At 43.7% G+C, this 17,019-nt stretch overlaps 2 protein-coding genes across 6 annotated transcripts in view; one reads left to right on the forward strand and one right to left on the reverse strand.

Moving 5' to 3' along the window:
* The window catches only part of Map4k5 (mitogen-activated protein kinase kinase kinase kinase 5), a 91,895-nt gene extending 82,969 nt beyond the window's left edge, over nt 1-8,926 (reverse strand). The window contains exon 1 of the mRNA XM_050153533.1: nt 8,685-8,926. Coding sequence (XP_050009490.1) covers nt 8,685-8,792 — 108 coding nt within the window. The 5' untranslated portion in view covers nt 8,793-8,926. The remainder of the gene's footprint in view (nt 1-8,684) is intronic.
* Nucleotides 8,927-9,461: 535 nt separating this feature from the next.
* Atl1 (atlastin GTPase 1) overlaps nt 9,462-17,019 on the forward strand; it is a 76,023-nt gene continuing 68,465 nt past the window's right edge. For 2 of the 5 annotated variants that reach the window (XM_050153528.1, XM_050153529.1), the window contains exon 1: nt 9,462-10,757. The gene's annotated coding sequence lies outside the window, so the exon portion shown is untranslated. The remainder of the gene's footprint in view (nt 10,758-17,019) is intronic. The other 3 variants (XM_050153526.1, XM_050153525.1, XM_050153527.1) reach the window with 3 other exon arrangements.

Raw genomic sequence — 17,019 nt, forward strand, 5'->3', positions numbered from 1 at the left:
TTCTAAAATGAACCTATGTTACTTCATTTTTTTTTTTTTTTTGAAAGATAGTAAGAGAAAGCAACCTATCCACGGGCAAGAAAAAAAGAGAAGCCATGTAGACTTGAGTCCCACCCGTGAGCCTGCACCTCTGCAGAAGTACCCACGGTGGCCCCAACTGCTCTACCACAAGCTAGAAAGTGCTCAGTCATCCAGTACAAGTTGCTTGTTTAACAATGTATTAATCCATGTAGGGCGTGTTAACACACACTGTGATCCCACAACCCTTAGTGGAGGAGGAGGGCTGAGAGTTTGAAGTCAACCAAGCTATAATGAAAAATCTGTCTTAAATGTTAAAAAAAAAATCACACACACTGAGTTGACTTCAATGACAAGAAGGATAAAGGTGTGGGAGGGAGGTGGGGCAGCCAAGTGGGGTTAGAAGGATAGCACTCCGGTCCTCAAGCTCCCCCACAAGTCTGCCCAGGCAGTCCTATTTTCCTTAGTGACAAACAAGTACCCTTTGCTGCAAAATCAGAATTTTGTCTAAAATGCTGAGCATTATGTTTAATTTATAACTGCATTTACAACCTAGTCTAAGGGACCCAATAACATGAGTAACAGTAACCACAAATCCAAATTCCCAAAACAAAGGGCAAAAGAAGGCAAGGCAGGAAGGGGTCCAACAACCACAAAAGAGGGGATGGCTTCCTGTCGATGTTGTTGGTATTGTTTGGTGGATAGCAGCAGTCTCCTTAGTAAAAGTAAAGAAGCCTTGAGCCTGGGCTGAGCCTGGGAAGCATGAGGGTGAGAGATGACCAAAGAAAAACCAGGAGGAAGTGCTTTTGCAAACTGGTGTTTATATGCATAATCAAACATTAGTCCATAAACCCCTCCACCTCTCAGCAGGGGAGGGAGCCTGCCAAGCCTCACCACAGGCTGTGTAGAGCTTATCCCGTACCAGGCAGTGTGTGAAGGACTGTATATTTAAATGTTAACTAATGAATTAAAAGATGCAGTTTCCAGGAAACCTGGGAGAAAGAAAAAAAAGCAGGAACTGGAAGACTAGGAAACCTAGACACAAGTCCTAATAGTGTGCAATCTACCAATAGGGCAGAAACAGGTTTCTTTTTGAGTAAAATGGGGATGAAAATACGTCTGTTCCACCTACTTCATAGGATTACTGTGCGAAACAAATAAGACACTGGAGGGTTATGCAAACATTAGTCACTCTTAGTCATTTTAATCCGATTTTATTTTTATAAAATGTTGGAAGGTGGGGGCTACTATGATTCATGAGCTCAAACACCTCTAGACCCGGCCATCAGACATCTTCTGAAAATCTCCCAGGGAGATAATGATATTCAAGAGAAATAGAGTTACATTAGCCATACATTTTTGCCCTTTTCAAAGGTCATGAACTTTTTCTAACTTAACTAGTACTTTGCAAAATCAGGAAGCAAAAGCCTTCTCAAAGTACTCTAACCTGCAAAACACTAAAAATGATCCCAGGTGAAGGTGCCAAGAGAAAGCGCTTGCTCTAGTTTACCTGGTGTTGAGGAAGTTCTCAAATCGCTAAGGAACCCCTGAAAACACACAAGTATCACTTTTACCAGGCTCCATCTCTCTTGTCCTGTGTTCTTGGTTCAAAACCACAATTTAAAGTTTAGAAGTGAAACATAATTTTTGAAAGCGAAACTGAAAAACAAAATCAGTTAACCTGCGTTCCATCATAGGTATCTTCATCAAAACCAATGGAAACAATCAAAGCGAAAATGCTTAACTTGTGTAGAAAAGGAAGTGGACTAGCAGGTCTGTGCAAGGCTGTGGTGACGTCTGCGCCCCCACGCTGCTGGCCATCCCATCGCACTTCTAACTACCCTGAAAGACTTCTTTCCCAACCTTCACATTTCTCGGCAAGTAGAAAGACATTTCGAAATAATTTGCTCCGGGCTATGGTTCAGAGACTCACGCCCATCATCAGAACCATGCTTTCTTTTCAGACAGTTTTAAAACCTACTTATTTCAGAACCGTAAGAAAAATAAATACTAAGTAAGATCTTAATCAGATGACTTATAAAATAGTAAAGTTATAGCACTTCATCAAACAAAACATTTTATTTTCATAGTAACAGACTATGTAATACAACCTCTATTTTAGAAGCTTTCAATAAAGTATTGCTGCTTAACTAATATGTAATTTAAGATGAGATTTTTTTTGAAGCAAATTCCTTCATCTCTTACTGTGAGCCCTACTTCCAAGTCACTCACTCTCTAACTCCAACTAGGAAACCAGAGTTCTCTCGAGAGAACACACATTAATCACATCCCCACCAAAGCCATTCTCTCTTAACTTCAGATCTGAGGCCATTAGGTATCCTGACAAGACTTTATTAAGGTGTAAGTATTACGAATGCCCACAGAGCAGGACGAAGAAAACAGTGACATGTCATTGCCTACAAAACCAGGCTTCAAAGAGTAATACAAGATTTGGCCACGCAACTGGTGAACTTTATTTAATTACACTATGTATATTAATTACATAATTTGTAGTTCTTCCCTCAAAGGTCATAAGATGGCAGTTTTTGTCTTAGTTCTAGTGCCGGTCCCTGAGCTCACAACTTCGCTGTGGAACCAGGTTCAGGGGACTCAACAGAACAGAGAAGCATCCGCAGGCTCCTGACTATGCACGTGAGCACTTGGTTGACTCCCTCACCTCCAAGGCTTTGCTCAAATCTAACTTTCTCAATGACGTCAATCCCGATGATCCTGCTAATTCCTCAACTGCCTCCTGCATCCACCCAGGCAGCCTAGGTCCCCTTAACCTGTTTACTTATTTCTTCTTCATCATCATCTTTACTCTCTCCAACACAATACATATTTATTGTTTCTCTCCTGCATGCTAGAAGGTCAGTTCCACAAAGGTAGAAGTCTTTACTTTGTTCACTTGATGTGCCCAAGGGCAATGTCTGTTCTCCCAGCAAGCCTACAATGTAAACATCCCCTTTACCTTGTACCCCGTCCCCCATCACTGTCAATCAATGGCCTCACTCTAACCACCTCATGGGGCAATAAGCTGGCACTCACTGGAGATGCTGGCTCCAGCAGTCTGCCATGTGGGTCCTGGGGTCAAACTCAAGTTGTCAGGTTTGGCAGCAGAAACCCTTAGTGCTGAGCCATCTTAAGAGCTCCATACCTCTGTTTTTAACAAACCTGTGACTTTCCATGGTGACTACATTGCTCTCTTCTTCAAGATCTATTTATTAAGTTGGGCAGTGGCAATGCTCACCTTTAGTCCCAACACTAGGGAAGCAGAGGCAGGGAGACCTTTGCGTTTAAAGCCTGCCTGATTTATAGAGCGAGTTCCAGGACAGCCAGGGTGGCACAGAGGAAACGGAAAAAAACAAAAACATAAAGAAAAGAAAAATCTCTTTATTGATCAGATTCGGTGTGTTGGCACCATGCTAGGCTAGCTGATACAGTGGTACATGGAAGGTCACTGTTTCCATGTAGTTTCAATAATAATAATAGCTATCATTATTCTTGAAATGTATTACTATTATTAATATTATTATTGAAAGACCACCATGTTTACAATCTGATTACAATCAGAGCAGATGGAAGCAGGGGAGGCCAAGAGCAGAAGAGGCCAAGAGCAGGAAGGGCTGAGGGCAGGTCTCAAGGCTCCTAGGGAAAAAAACCTCCTGGGCCCCCTGTTCCTTCTGACACCATCAGTGCACTGTTTTCTTCTGCCCCCTCTCTAAAACTACAGTCTCCTTGGCTCTCTTAAAACCTTCCTGGGTGACCTCACTACACATCACATGCACCACCCCATGCACTAAGGTGACTCCTAAACCTGTATCCCCAGTTCAGAACTCCCTGGACTGGAACCACACTTCCTCCTAAGAGACACATTTCCTTACACAATGTCTGACGGTCACCAAACACAAAATTCAGATCCCACAAGATCTGTATTTCCTGTTAATAGTATAAAAACTGCCACCCAAGACAAACAAAAGCAAAACCAAGCAAACAAAAACACATAAATACCATCAATTATCTTCTCTTTCTCTTACAGATGATGTGTATTTAAAAAAAAAATCATATAAATCTGAACTCAAATTCACCACTCTTTGATCTCCTACACCAGTATCCAAATTCACATCACCTCCCATGCTGTTATTCTCCGCATTCCGCCACTCTGTGCTATCTACCCGGATACCAAGAAAACGTCCTAAAATACTTCTTCAGACTACAGAAAAATACAAATTCCTCCACGTCAACATAAAAGATCTGCCATCTTGTCTTTTCCCACCCTCCATTACCAGCCCTTCTTGGCTTGTTGCAAGGGACCCGGGAGGAAAATGCATACCGATTAAGCCTCATCAAGGCTCCTGCCTCCCTTGGTTCCTAGATGCTTGCATATACTAGTCCCACAATCTCTAATCTCTTGTCCTACCTTGTCAAGCTAATAACAGAAAACACAACAATAACAACAACAACAACAACAAAAAAAAAACAACCCAAAACTCTAGTTACTGATCCTTCTTTTGTTACTCTTCCCCAGTTGACCACCCTGCCCCATCCCTATAAAAGACAGAGTTGAGTATTTCTTACATATCTATTATGGCACTTACCAAATTATGATGATTGCACGTCTCTTTTCCTGACTAAATTACACACTTCTTTTGACAGTGTACTTTCTCCTCCCCAGGCCCTGCATCTGCAGACCCTGGCACAGAGTCGGCAGCTCTGTCACTAGGATGGACTAAGCTGATTGTTTACAATGGGATCCTAGCGTAGTTTCAAAATGCCTAAAGCCATTCTAATAGCCTGCCTGTTGACTTGGGGGAGGCCTTGAAGAAAAGAGGGATTCATTACTGCAGATCTAACACATCTAGCTTCCTTCCAGAAGAATCCACAGAAATGGTAAGGCCATATGACAAAGATTTCTACACAAATTATGTCATTTATAATGGCAAAAGAAACTTAAAAATTGAAAATAACTAATGTAAAACTTAAAGATTCATTCAATGAATCCTTTTAAAAATAATAATTTTAGAGAAAAAGTTTGGTCACTCCAAACACATGCCATATCATGACTGGCATTACAACACAATGTAAGTAACAAACAGATGCATTTAAAAACATTTAAAAGGCTGGAGGCGGGGCTATATTATTAAAAGTATTTATTATATCTAGGCAATCTACTACCACTAACATCACTAACCAAATATTTCCTAAGAACCAGTCTGTTTGCTGTAGATGTCCTGGAACAAAACACGTCACACTTACACACTTACATAAACCAAAGAGTTAATAAGAGTTTAAAACAAGTACATGGGTACTCTACTCTAAATTTACAGCCTATAAAAGCTGAAAAGATCTTAGAATTTCTCGGGGAAGTAAACTGGAAGCAATTTTGGTACAAAAGGGTAGAAGGCTCCCACTGCTAGCTGTGAACCATGATAATGACCCGACGACCGCTCTGTGTGCCCAAATCACTTGTGGACAGAAGGTGGGAGACTCTTTATCATCAGAGCTCCCCTTCCTGTTAGCAAGTGTTCAATTTTACAGACGGGATCCGCCTAGCTGGAACTTGGTCCTTCATCCATCATCCACCACACTCTCCACTCTGCTGTTTGCCCAGCACCACTTCCTGCTCTGCCCTCAAAGACTTCCTGCATCTATCTGAATCTTTATATTCCTCTTCTTTCAAGCAGGGAACAGCCATTCAGGATGGAGTGAGCACCTCCTGGGGAGTTCTAGGAAAGGCAGGAGGCTCCAACAAATGCTGTGTGATTGCAGGATGTGACTGGGATTCACAAAGAACCTCAAGGCTTTTTAAAGTTATTGCTTCATACTATAGCTCAGGGATAAAGAGAACCTAGGGCGAGGTACGTGGTAGAAGAGACTACACTATTTCTTACTGTGATTATTTTACTAGCCTCCCTCCTGAATGGAAAACACTTTTAGGGCTCCCGAGGATTTTCAGTTTCTTAAAAATACACGATCACAACACACTCACTCTGCCTTAAAAGATCCCACAGTTTCATGGTCTAGGCATATGAAGGAGTAAGTATAAACTCCCAAAATTCCACAGGGCTTACATCACTGATGATAAACATGCTATGAAACAGCTCTTCAGAGATGCTTTCCCAGGAAACACAAGTTATGGAAATTTGTAAAGAAAACAGACATGCAGCTATCATAAAGAGCAGTGCAGGAATACACAGAGGGTTATGTGCACACTGCTGTAAGGTCAAAATTAAGTGCTGAGACTCTGTCGCCTAGAGTCATTTATTCCTTTGTCAACCTTTTAGGGATCACGCACTCTGTGTCTGGTCGAATTCTAGGTGTTAAGCTAAATCAAAAGGGGGGGGGGGGCGGCTGTGTGAAGTGTCTCATTGGATCAAACAGACCAGAAAAAGAAGTCAAACCCTGTGTCTGGCAGAAGTAAGTACAAAGATGGTCTGGTATTCCGAAAGGAAGGAAGCAAGACATTTACCGTCTGGGTAAAGATACTGAGCAGAGGAAGCACCAAGAACAAAGACTCCAAAGTCGGAAGATGTTTATTGTTTAAGGAATAGCGAGCAAGCCAGTGTGGTTTGAGCAGAATGGGAAAGGAGAGTGGTGAGTGAGGTCAGGGGTCAGGGAGAGGGGCTGGGGCTGACTAGTAAGGAGTAAAGCTTTCCTGGGCAGCAGTGGTGGCAACAGGTGGAGTGGGAAAGCCAGGTGATCCCAGGTAACTAGAGCACAACCAAGCAGAAGGGGCAGGGGAATGTCTAATGGCTGTTCGGGATGCAGAGGCTGATCTAGTAAATGAGGAGAATACTTACGACGTGAGCATGCTGGGAAAGGTGGGAGGCGGGGCTCTGTGTGTGTGTGTGTGTTTGTGTGTGTAAGTATTTAGCCTCCGACTGTCTGATGAGTTGTGGAAGGAGCTGCAGGTCAGGAGGCAGCTGGAGAAGAAGCAGACAGGCAGCTGACCTTTTAACACAACAATACAAGCCTTCCAGAAGAGTTGCCCTGGCTGCTACTCTGTAAGGAAAAACGCAGAAGTCTTGGCAAGATCGGTGTGGGGAATATATTCCCTTTAAATTTTGTGTAGTAGGGGGAGGGGTGGGGGTGAAGCAAGAACTAAAATGACCACAAACTGAACTGGTCTAACTAATCACAGACAAAGATGACTTAAGAATGGGCCTGAGAAAGCAAACAGGAGTTTCTATTTCTCAAAGAGCAAGCGTTTCCTAAATGTTCAGTTAACCCAGTGTGCACAACTACCCTAACTCACACGAGGAAGGAGATTTCATTGTCGTCTTGCATATCAAAGGTATTCAAGGCCAGAGTCAGGGTCCCGCTCACTGTTGGGGCAGTCTAGTACCTAGAACAGTGCTTGGTTAGACTCAAGGGCCTAGTTTTAAGGGGTAAAAAGTCTAGCCAGAGAGCCCTCACCTCAGAATCCAGAGCTAGCGGTATCCTGATAACACTCTGAGGTACTACTAACAAACTCAGTCAGAAACATGTAGAGAAGAAAGATGCTTTCCTTGCTTAGGACCACCTGTGCAAGTCAACGGACCTCAGGGGAAGCAAGCGATTCCTCACTCACGAAACAAGGCCATTTGGGCTACGTGGAGATTGCTGTTTGGAACAGACTGATACACAGGTCAAAATATTAAAGTGCTGCAAAAAGAGACTTGTCCTTAATACCCATCAGGAACTGCAGTAATTCTGCCCTTTGGGGACAAAGAACAAAAGTCATAAGGGAATCTTGGACAGACTTTTCCTTCTGAGCCCTTCAAAAAACATGGGAGACTTAAGAAACTGGTGTGCTTTGCAATGGCATGGCTTTTGTTGTTGTAATGGCAAATTACAAATTTATTATTATTTATCTTGATATAAAAGCGCACTAAAATGACAGCAGCTCCTAACCACTCGGGATTATGGAATGGTACAAAATCCCCGAGAGGAATTACAGGAGTAGGAAAACCCAGTAAGTAATTATATTTCTTATTATCAACCAGGCACAAACGCCTAAACTTCTGCCAGGTGAAAAACATCTTTCTCTAAATTTGTTTAAATTTAATTACATTTCACTTATTTACTAGGTTTGTGTGTGAGTGTGTTGGCGGGGGGAGGGGGCGACACTTGCGTGTAGAGGTCAGAGGACGACTTGCTTCCACCGGGAGAATCCGGGGACCGATCCGGTATCGAAAGGCTTGGCAGCAAGCGCCTTTACCTGCTGAGCCAACTCACGGGTCTCTAAAAACATCTTCCTACAGGCCGTCATGTTACACACGTATCATTTTACTCGAGAAAAATGCTTACAGTTCACACTTCAAAGCCAGCTTCCACAGAGCTTTTTAAAGTCAAGCTCGCTCATAACAATAATTTAGAATGCAAGCGTCTGGATTTGCAATATTCTCTCCCGTCTACCGCCTTCCGCGAAGCATTTTTTCCAGCTAACACCAGAACATCCCTCAGACTCACTTCAATACCAAACACACGCCTTAAAAACCACAAAAAAGCTCAGCGGTGGTTTGGAAGGTGCTGTTAGCTGTGCCCGTCGGCAGTACTATAGAACCAGCGGGGAACCCAGGGTGCTCGGAACGGTGCCGCGGGGTCCGGGCCGCTTCCCGGCCGGACGCTGCGGTCCGGCGCATCCCAGGGGCGCCCCCCTCTCGCAGGCCGGGCCCGGGCCTCACCTTGTACACATCCCCGTAGGTGCCGCTGCCGACCCTCTGCACCAGCTCGTAGTCGTGCTGCGGGTTCCGCCTCAGGATGTCGGCGGCAGGCCGCAGCGGGGCCTCCATCTTCGCAGCGCCCAGCCCGGGGCTCTGCCCGCGGCGCCCGGATCCCGCTAACGAGGACGCGCGGCGCTTCCCAACATGGAGCCTCGGCGCGCAGCTGCGCCTGCACCCGCGAGAGCGAGCGCGGGGGCGTCACGGGCCGCGACCCCGGCGGCCTCCGGGCCTCCCTGGCCCCGCCAGGCCCCGAGCCGTCCGCACCCGAGGGGCCGCCCGTGCCCGGCCGAGCGAGCGAGCGAGCGAGCGCCGCGGCGGAGACCCGCGTCCTCTCGAAGACGGCCGTGCGCACAGTCGCCGCTGCCGCTGCCGCCGCCGCCGCACCACGTTCCCCACCCGCGGCTGCGTCACCGGGAGACACGTTCGCGGCCGGCGTGGACTGAGCCGGCCCGCTCGAGAGTGCAGGCCGCGGGCCCAGACTGCCGCTCTGAGGCCCGCCGAACGCACGACACCCTCGCCGCCGTCGCGCCCCGCCTCCCAGCGGCTTGCGGGGCGCCCGGGGGCGTTCGTGCGGCTTCTGACCCGCCCAGGCCCGGCCGGGATTCGTCCGGTCGCCAGCGGGACGAGAGGAGGGGGGGCTAGTACGCAGCTCGTTGCCCTCCTAGTTCTACACGGTCGAGGTAAACTGAGGCCGCCCGGGTCGGAGGTGGGGGAGTGCCGGGTTAACTAAAGACCGGCACACCCGACTGCTCCTTCCTGTTTTACCGACTGCTCCCCGTGGTACCGGTTGTGAGGCTGGACCGCACACCTGACCTGCACAACCTGTCTTTCACCGGGGTTTCCCGAGCCATTTCTGAAAACCCCCAATTCCTACGAAGTCCGGTGGTCTCGGGTCACCACAGTATTTGCAACTTTAACGGGACCAGGAGTTCTGCAGATGCTAAAACAAAGCTGGGGACCTTGGTCTGGTTCTGGCTCCAACCTTCCAAAGTAGGTGAACTGGCATTCTTTGCAACAACTCAGAGCCCTGTCTGTAGATGGAAAAGGATGAAGTTTTTGCATTTGACACCCCAGAAATGTTTGTAAAGCTTTTTACGGGATTGTAGAGAGAGCATTATCAAATCTAAGAGGTTTTGAACCGCTTAACAAGACACAGGATATTGAGCAGGAATCAAGAGAAGTGATTGGCTAATGTTTCACAGCCTGAGTTCCAATCTTGTTCTGAAGGTAGAAATTAAGTTACCATTTTAAGGTAGACTGGTAAAGTTATTTCTAGAGTGCCGCTGAGATTTGCAACAGAAAAACCAGATAAGGACTGGAGAGAGGGCTCAGTGGTTAAGAACAGAGTTCTATAGAGCACCTGGGTTGATTCGCCCCATCTGCTTGACTGTCCGTAAGTCTGGGGAGTCCGACGCCCTCTTCTGGCCGTAGCACCAGGCACGCCCATGGTGTAGAGACATACATGCAGGCAAAACATAAAATAAAATGAAAATTTAAAAAAATGGGGAAACCCAGGTTAATACATGGCTACTGTTTGTGCAGTGACAGAAAAATGACAACAGAACAGGTTTCAGGTGACATGTGGCTCCAGACACAATCCGGTTCTGTTTTGAGAAATGCACTTCTTATAGTCAATAAGTGAAAAAAACGAAATTAACACCTTACCAGAACAGGGAGTATATGCATTTTTCTTGTATTCCACACACCAAGGGCGCTTATTTAGGGGCCATAAGGAAAGCCCAGACTTGCCTGCTCCAGGGACAGAGCCTGTGTGTGTGCGGCCTGCAAAGGAAGAAGCTGAGGAACAGTTCTGTCTTTCAAAGCTTCTTGGCACTTGTTTTGGTGGGCACATACTTTTGGCTTCGATGACTCAAAATCTCTTCAAATGTTCTATTGGTGTCTTAGTACTTGTTTACTGTCATGGATTTATGTTGGTCATGTAGTCAAACCCACCCTTACCCGCTCTGAAACTGGGCCATTGTGGAGCATTCATGGATTGAGAGCCTTCCACCGGACCGTCCCCAGAACAGCCAGGTAAACTTGAAGGGTGGGCTTGTGTGGTGGGAAAGCACCCTCCATGTTCAGGGTCAAAAAGGGAGCACTGCTCCTTTCTGTCGTATGAAATGTATTTGTTCTTATTTATGCCTGTGTTATCCCATAGAGAATTTGAATCAGCACACACAAAATACTTATTTTTACACAAGATAAAAATAAGTGAGAGGAAACTGTGTGAAATTTGAAAGGGGGGAAACAGGAAACCAGAACAATGCAACCAAAAAAAAAAACCCAGCAGATTTGATTGTGCTCTTTGTTTGTTTGTTTTTGAGATAAAGATGAACGAATTGATCAGGAGAGGCCTCTCTTTCCCTGATGCAGAGACCTCAGAAAAGTTTCCCTCCTGAGCCTTCACAAACTGGAAACTCCGAGTACCCAGTTTGAGACGAGGATAAATATCCTGTGACAGCCCTTTAAGTGTATTATTCTTGAAACACAATATTTAAAATGAATTAGGCAATGAAAAGTTTGAAGTCACAAGTGAAGGTATTTTATATTGCCAGTAATGGCAGCTCCATATGCTTTGACCATCAGCTGCCAAGCGGATAGCACGGAAAGCCAAGATCCTGCGTGATGGTTAAAAATAGCGTCTGCAATAATCATTATTTTACTTGTACCACAGATGATGCAAACAGGAAAACATTCGCTTTATACTAACTCCAAAAGAATTTTAAAGATATTTTTCAAAACTACTGAGTTAATAAGCTCAGCGACATAGGTTGTTTAGTAAAGAAATTTAAATTCAATTTAGTGTAAACAAACTGAATCGGTTTAGTTCATATACTAAAAAAATTACACGTATAATTTCAAAGTTGAAAGTTATAGCAAATCATTGTAGCTAACATTGAAAGAACTCTTACAAATCGCTCAGTTTTATATGACAAGATATGGAATAAGAAGAAACTTGGCTAAATAGGTAATCTCATCCAAAACTAGTACATATATATGTATTACTTTAAGGTGTGTTATGCATATAAATATATATTTATACACATATAAAGTACTATATGTATTACTTTAAGGTACATTAACTTTTGTTTGTGGTGCCTTTGTTTAACTCTGTGAAGCTGTGATTCTTTGCCTGTCTAAAACACCTGATGGTCCTAATAATGCGCTGAACGGCCAATAGCAAGGCAGGAGCAAGGATGGGTGGGGCAGAGAAATCAGGACAAAGAGAAGCAAGAGAGAGCAGGGAGGAGGAAGACTTCAGGACACAGCCACCCAGCCAGCCACAGAGGAAGAGTGAAAGTAAGATACACAGGAGTAAGAAAAGGAAAAATCCCAGAGGGGAAAGGTATTTGGGATAATTTAAGAAAAGCTGACAAGAAACAAACCAAACTAAGGGTGAACATTCCTAACTAAGAATAAGCCTCATGTGTGATTTATTTGGGAGCTGGGTGGTTGCCCCACCCCCAAGCCAAAAGAGTAAAACATCACACAACACACACACAGACGCATAGATGCATAGTTCATACTTGACATGCAAACGTTTTCCAGATTTTAAAAATTTTATTTTTAATGCAATTTATTTGTTGGGGGCAGTGCTAATGCCATGGGGTGGTACACGCATGTTGGGGGGGGGTTGGCGGACAATTTATGGGAGTCGATTTTATCTTTCTACCAGGCCATCAGGTGGAGGCGAGAGCTTGGACAGGCTGAGCTGTCTCGCTGGCTCTGTTTTCCAGCTTTTTGCTCTGTTCTGTGTACAGACTGTGGTGGCTTACTGTGTGCTTGTAATATTTTCCCCTCTTTTAATCTTCTTCAGTAAAGCGGTAGTTGTGATTAGTGATCTCTAAAGTCAACTCTAATTTTAGCCAAGACTGAATGACAAGAAAATCAAGGCCTTGGAATTTTTTTATTTTTTACGTAGCCAAGGTTCAAATTTATTATCCAAGCAAAACTGGCTAATTAAAATCTTGAAATTAGATTGCTGAATGTGGTGGCGCACACCTTTAATCCCAGCACTCAGGAAGCAGAGGCAGGCGGATCTCTGTTAGTTCCAAAGCCAGCCTGGTCTACATAGTGAGTTCAGGCCAGCCAGGGCTACACCATCTCTAGAACATACGAATTTTAGCAATATAATATCTCAGTCCATCCCTCCCTTGCTCCACCCTCAGCTGTTTGAGACAGGGTTTCTTGTGTAGTCATGGCTGGCCTGGTACTCAAAGAGGACCAGCTGCCTCTGCTTCCCGAGCGCTTGGATTAAAGGCGAGCGCAGCTGCAGTATGATCTCTTAATACATCTTTCTATATAAATCAGTTATACAGTGCGGTTTTATATGATTAATAAATAGATCCTTAGAGTTTTAAATATCAGTCAATAAGTTGTCAGAAGACATTGTAACAATTACGATCTGAATTTCCAGATACTTGATATTAAATCATTCTTTCTGTTACTTGGTATGACCTCTGCCTGTTAAGGAGAGAACCATATTTTTTAAAGTCTGGGATGATTCTTGTAGTTTGTCCTGGCTAGCAATAGAACATGGGCCATATTTAGAATTAAGATCGGTCATTGTGACAAAAGTTTCAGAAGACATGAAAGCGGTTCACGGGTTGTGAGCTGGACTTGATCTCTGGACATGTTAATAAGCTGTTTCTGTTAGCTTTTTTTCCAGAGGTTGCTTTTGGGGAGTGTATTGGGCTAGGTAGAAGGGTTTCCTTTTGTATTTGGATCACAAATTGATCTGACTGAAAATTCAATAGCTAAGAAAACAAAACAAATTACAAATACTCTTGTGCTGTTCCTTATCTTCACTTTGTAAAGAGGTAAATGTTTTGAAAAGGTGCCTAAAGGGTGCCTGCATATCTTATGGACTAGAGTTAAGAGCAGGAGAGGCCATGCCTGGCTACGGCCCCTCCCCCTCTTTTGAGACAAGGTCTCTGTCTGTCTGTCTGTCTGTATGTATGTATGTATATGTATGTATATGTATACACACACAAAGTACATACATACATACATACATACATACATACATACATACTCCTGGCTGTCCTGAAACTCATTATGTAGACCAGGTTGTCCTCAAACTCACAGAGACCTGCTTCCCTAGTGCTGGGTTTAAAAGTGTGCACCACCACATCTGGCCCAGTTATTTCTCTCATAGGATTCTGGCAGTTCTGTTTCTAATCGCAGGATGTATCCTTTATTCCTATTTTTTAAAAAAGTTTTTATTTAGTGTGTGTGTGTTTTATCCATGTATGTGTACGTGTACCATGTGCAACCCTGGTGCCCAGGGAGGCCAGAAGAGGGTTAGATCCCTGGAACTGGAGTTAACTGCCAGTTGTGACCATTTGTGTACTGGGAATTGAAACCTAGTACTTTTTTACAAGGTCAGCCAGTACTCTTAACCACTGAGCCATTTTACAAGCCTTTCACTATGCATTCCTAATACGCATGTGTTGTGTGTATGTGTGAATGTATGTATGAAATATTTGTATAAAAGTGAGACCTCCAGACATACCATGAAACAACTCCCACCCCCACACTCACCTCAGGATCACACAAACACAACTGCAAAATTAAATCAAGGCCTTGAGACTTTGTCCACTCCCTCCCTTTCAGAGCCAGCAAGCAGATTGTACAAAGTCAAGAATTTAAAACTTCCCAGCACAGGCCAATGGAGTCCCCAACTCCTCTTAAATTAGCCACTGTAGAAATGCCTCCCATCACAGACACATTGGCTGGGAACCTTCTCCAGGTTCAGGTGTTAGATGGGGTCTATGATTGCATGGCCACCCTCACATTCCTGAACTCCAGGAACCCGGAGAAAGTGGCTGCTTGGAAGAAGTTATGTTAACAAATAAATTGAGCAATAAATAACCCCTGATCTTAGTGGAATCACTTTGAGTTTCTCTCCATTTAGTGTGATGTTGGCTTGCTGTATATTGCCTTTATTATGTTTAAGTATGTTATTTGTTTCTCTGATTTCTCTAAGACCTTTATCATGAAAGGGTGATGGATTTTGTCAAAGGCTTTTCCAGCATCTAGTGAGGTGATCATGTGTTTTTTTTTTCTTTCAGTTTGTTTATATGGTGGATTACATTAACAGATTGTCATATGTTGAACCATCCTTGCATCTCTGAGATGAAGCCTACTTGATCATGGTGGATGATTTTTCTAATGTATTCTTGGATTTGGCTTGCTAATATTTTATTGAGTATTTTTGTATCAATGTTCATGAGAGATATTTGTCTGTAATTCTTTTTCTTTGTAATGTCTTTGTGTGGTTTGGGTATCAGGGTAACTGTAGCCTCAAAAAAAGAGTTTGGCAATGTCACTTCTGTTTCTATTGTGTGGAGCAACTTGAGGAGTATTGGTACTAGCTCTTACTGAAATTTTGATAGAATTCTGCTTGAAACCCAATGTATATATTGGAGGCTTTTGATGACTTATTTCTATTTCCTTAGGGGTTATAGGTCTATTTAAATTGTTTATCTGGTCTTGGTTTAATTTTGATGTATGGTGCCTATCCAGAAAATTGTTTATTTCCCTTAAATTTTCCAGTTTTGTGGAGTATAAGCTTTTGAAGTGTGATCTGATGATTCTCTGGATTTCTTCAGTGTCTGTTGTTATTTTGTGAATTTGGATATTCTCTCTGCCTTTTGGTTAGTTTGGATAAAGGTTTGTTTATCTTGTTGATTTTCTCAAAGAACCAACTTTTTCTCTCATTGATTTTTTTTGTATTGTTCTCTTTGTTTTTATTTTATTGATTTCAGCCCTCAATTTGATTAGTTCCTGGTGCCTACTCTTCCTGGGTGTGTTTGCTTCTTTTTGTTCTAGAACTTTCATGTGTGCTGTTAAGTCTCGCTAGTGTGAGATTTCTCCAGGTTCTTTATATAGGCACTTAATGCTATGAACTTTCCTCTTAGCACTGCTTTTGAAGTGATCGATAATTTTAGTATGTTTTACATTCATTTTCATTGAATTCTAGAAAGTTTTAATTTCTTTGTTTTTTTCCTTGACCCAGGGGTGATTCAGTTGAGCATTGTCCAATTTCCATGAGGTTGTGGACTTTCTGAAATTAGTATTATTATTGAATTCTAACTTTAAGCCATAGTGATGGATCACAGCTGGTAGATCCAATCATGGAGACAGTTGGTTTGTGAGGACTCTGACCTAAATGATGGATTGAGTCATTGATAGTGTCAAAATCTGAATGGACTTTTTGGGGTATTGGAAACTATAGAAGGTAGACCTCATTGGAGGAACCATGTCACAGAGAACATGCCTTTATGTTCCTTCCTGGCTGCTGTGAGGGGAGTGGCTTTGTTTCAGCAGGCCCGTGTTGCCATGATACCATCCCTCAGCACACAACCAAAACTGTGGAGCCAGTTGGCCATAGTTCATAAGCTCTGAAAGTTAAGTTTTCAGTTGTTCTTGTCAAGTGCTATGTCACAGTGATAAAAAGGAGACTGCCCTGCGCTTTACTGTGTTCGTCCTGCACAGTTATGCTTTGTGCACGCTGCTGGGAAATGCTATTTTCAGGTGTGTGACTATTGTTTATGCCGCATTTGTTTAACTCTGTGAAGCTGTGATTCTTTGCCTGTCTAACGCACCTGATGGTCTAATAAAGAGCTGAACAGTCAATAGCAAGAGAGGAGCAAGGATAGTCAGGGCTGGCAGGCAGAGAGTGTAAATAAACGAGGAAGAAGAGGAGCAGCAAGAACAAGGAGAGGAGGACATCAGGGGCCAACCACCCAGCTAGACACAGAGTACGAAGGAAAGTAAGATGTACAGAAATAATAAAGATAAAAGCCCAGAGGCAAAGGTAGTGGGATAATTAGTTAAGAAAAGCTGGCAAGAAGCATGCCAAGCTAAGTCTGGGCATTCATAACTAATAATAAGCCTCTGTGAGTGATTTTTTTTTAATCTCAGTAGTGGGTCCCTCAAAAAGCCAAAAGAATAAAACACCACACAATAACACACCTTCAGGGAGGGCCCATAGAATTTTCCCAATTGAGACATTGAGTGAATTGGAGCAGAGATATCCTTGCCAACCTCTCTGGTGATTGTCCTCAGTAGGTGGGTGTTGAAATATGAGCGGCGGGGCTGCGTCCCCAACACCCCGGCCGCTTGGCTAGCTCATGCCCGAAATAACAACACACAAACTGTATTCATTTAAGAACTGCTTGGCCCATGAACTCTAGCCCTTACAGGCTAATTCTCGCACCTGGACTAGCCCATTTCTAATGATGTGTGTAAGCACCCCAAGGTGCGCTTACTGGGAAGATTCTAGCCT

Source organism: Alexandromys fortis, unplaced genomic scaffold (assembly GCF_014885135.2).
Source record: "Alexandromys fortis isolate MF-2015 unplaced genomic scaffold, M_Fortis_MF-2015_v1.1 scaffold_82, whole genome shotgun sequence".
NCBI lineage: Eukaryota > Metazoa > Chordata > Mammalia > Rodentia > Cricetidae > Alexandromys > Alexandromys fortis.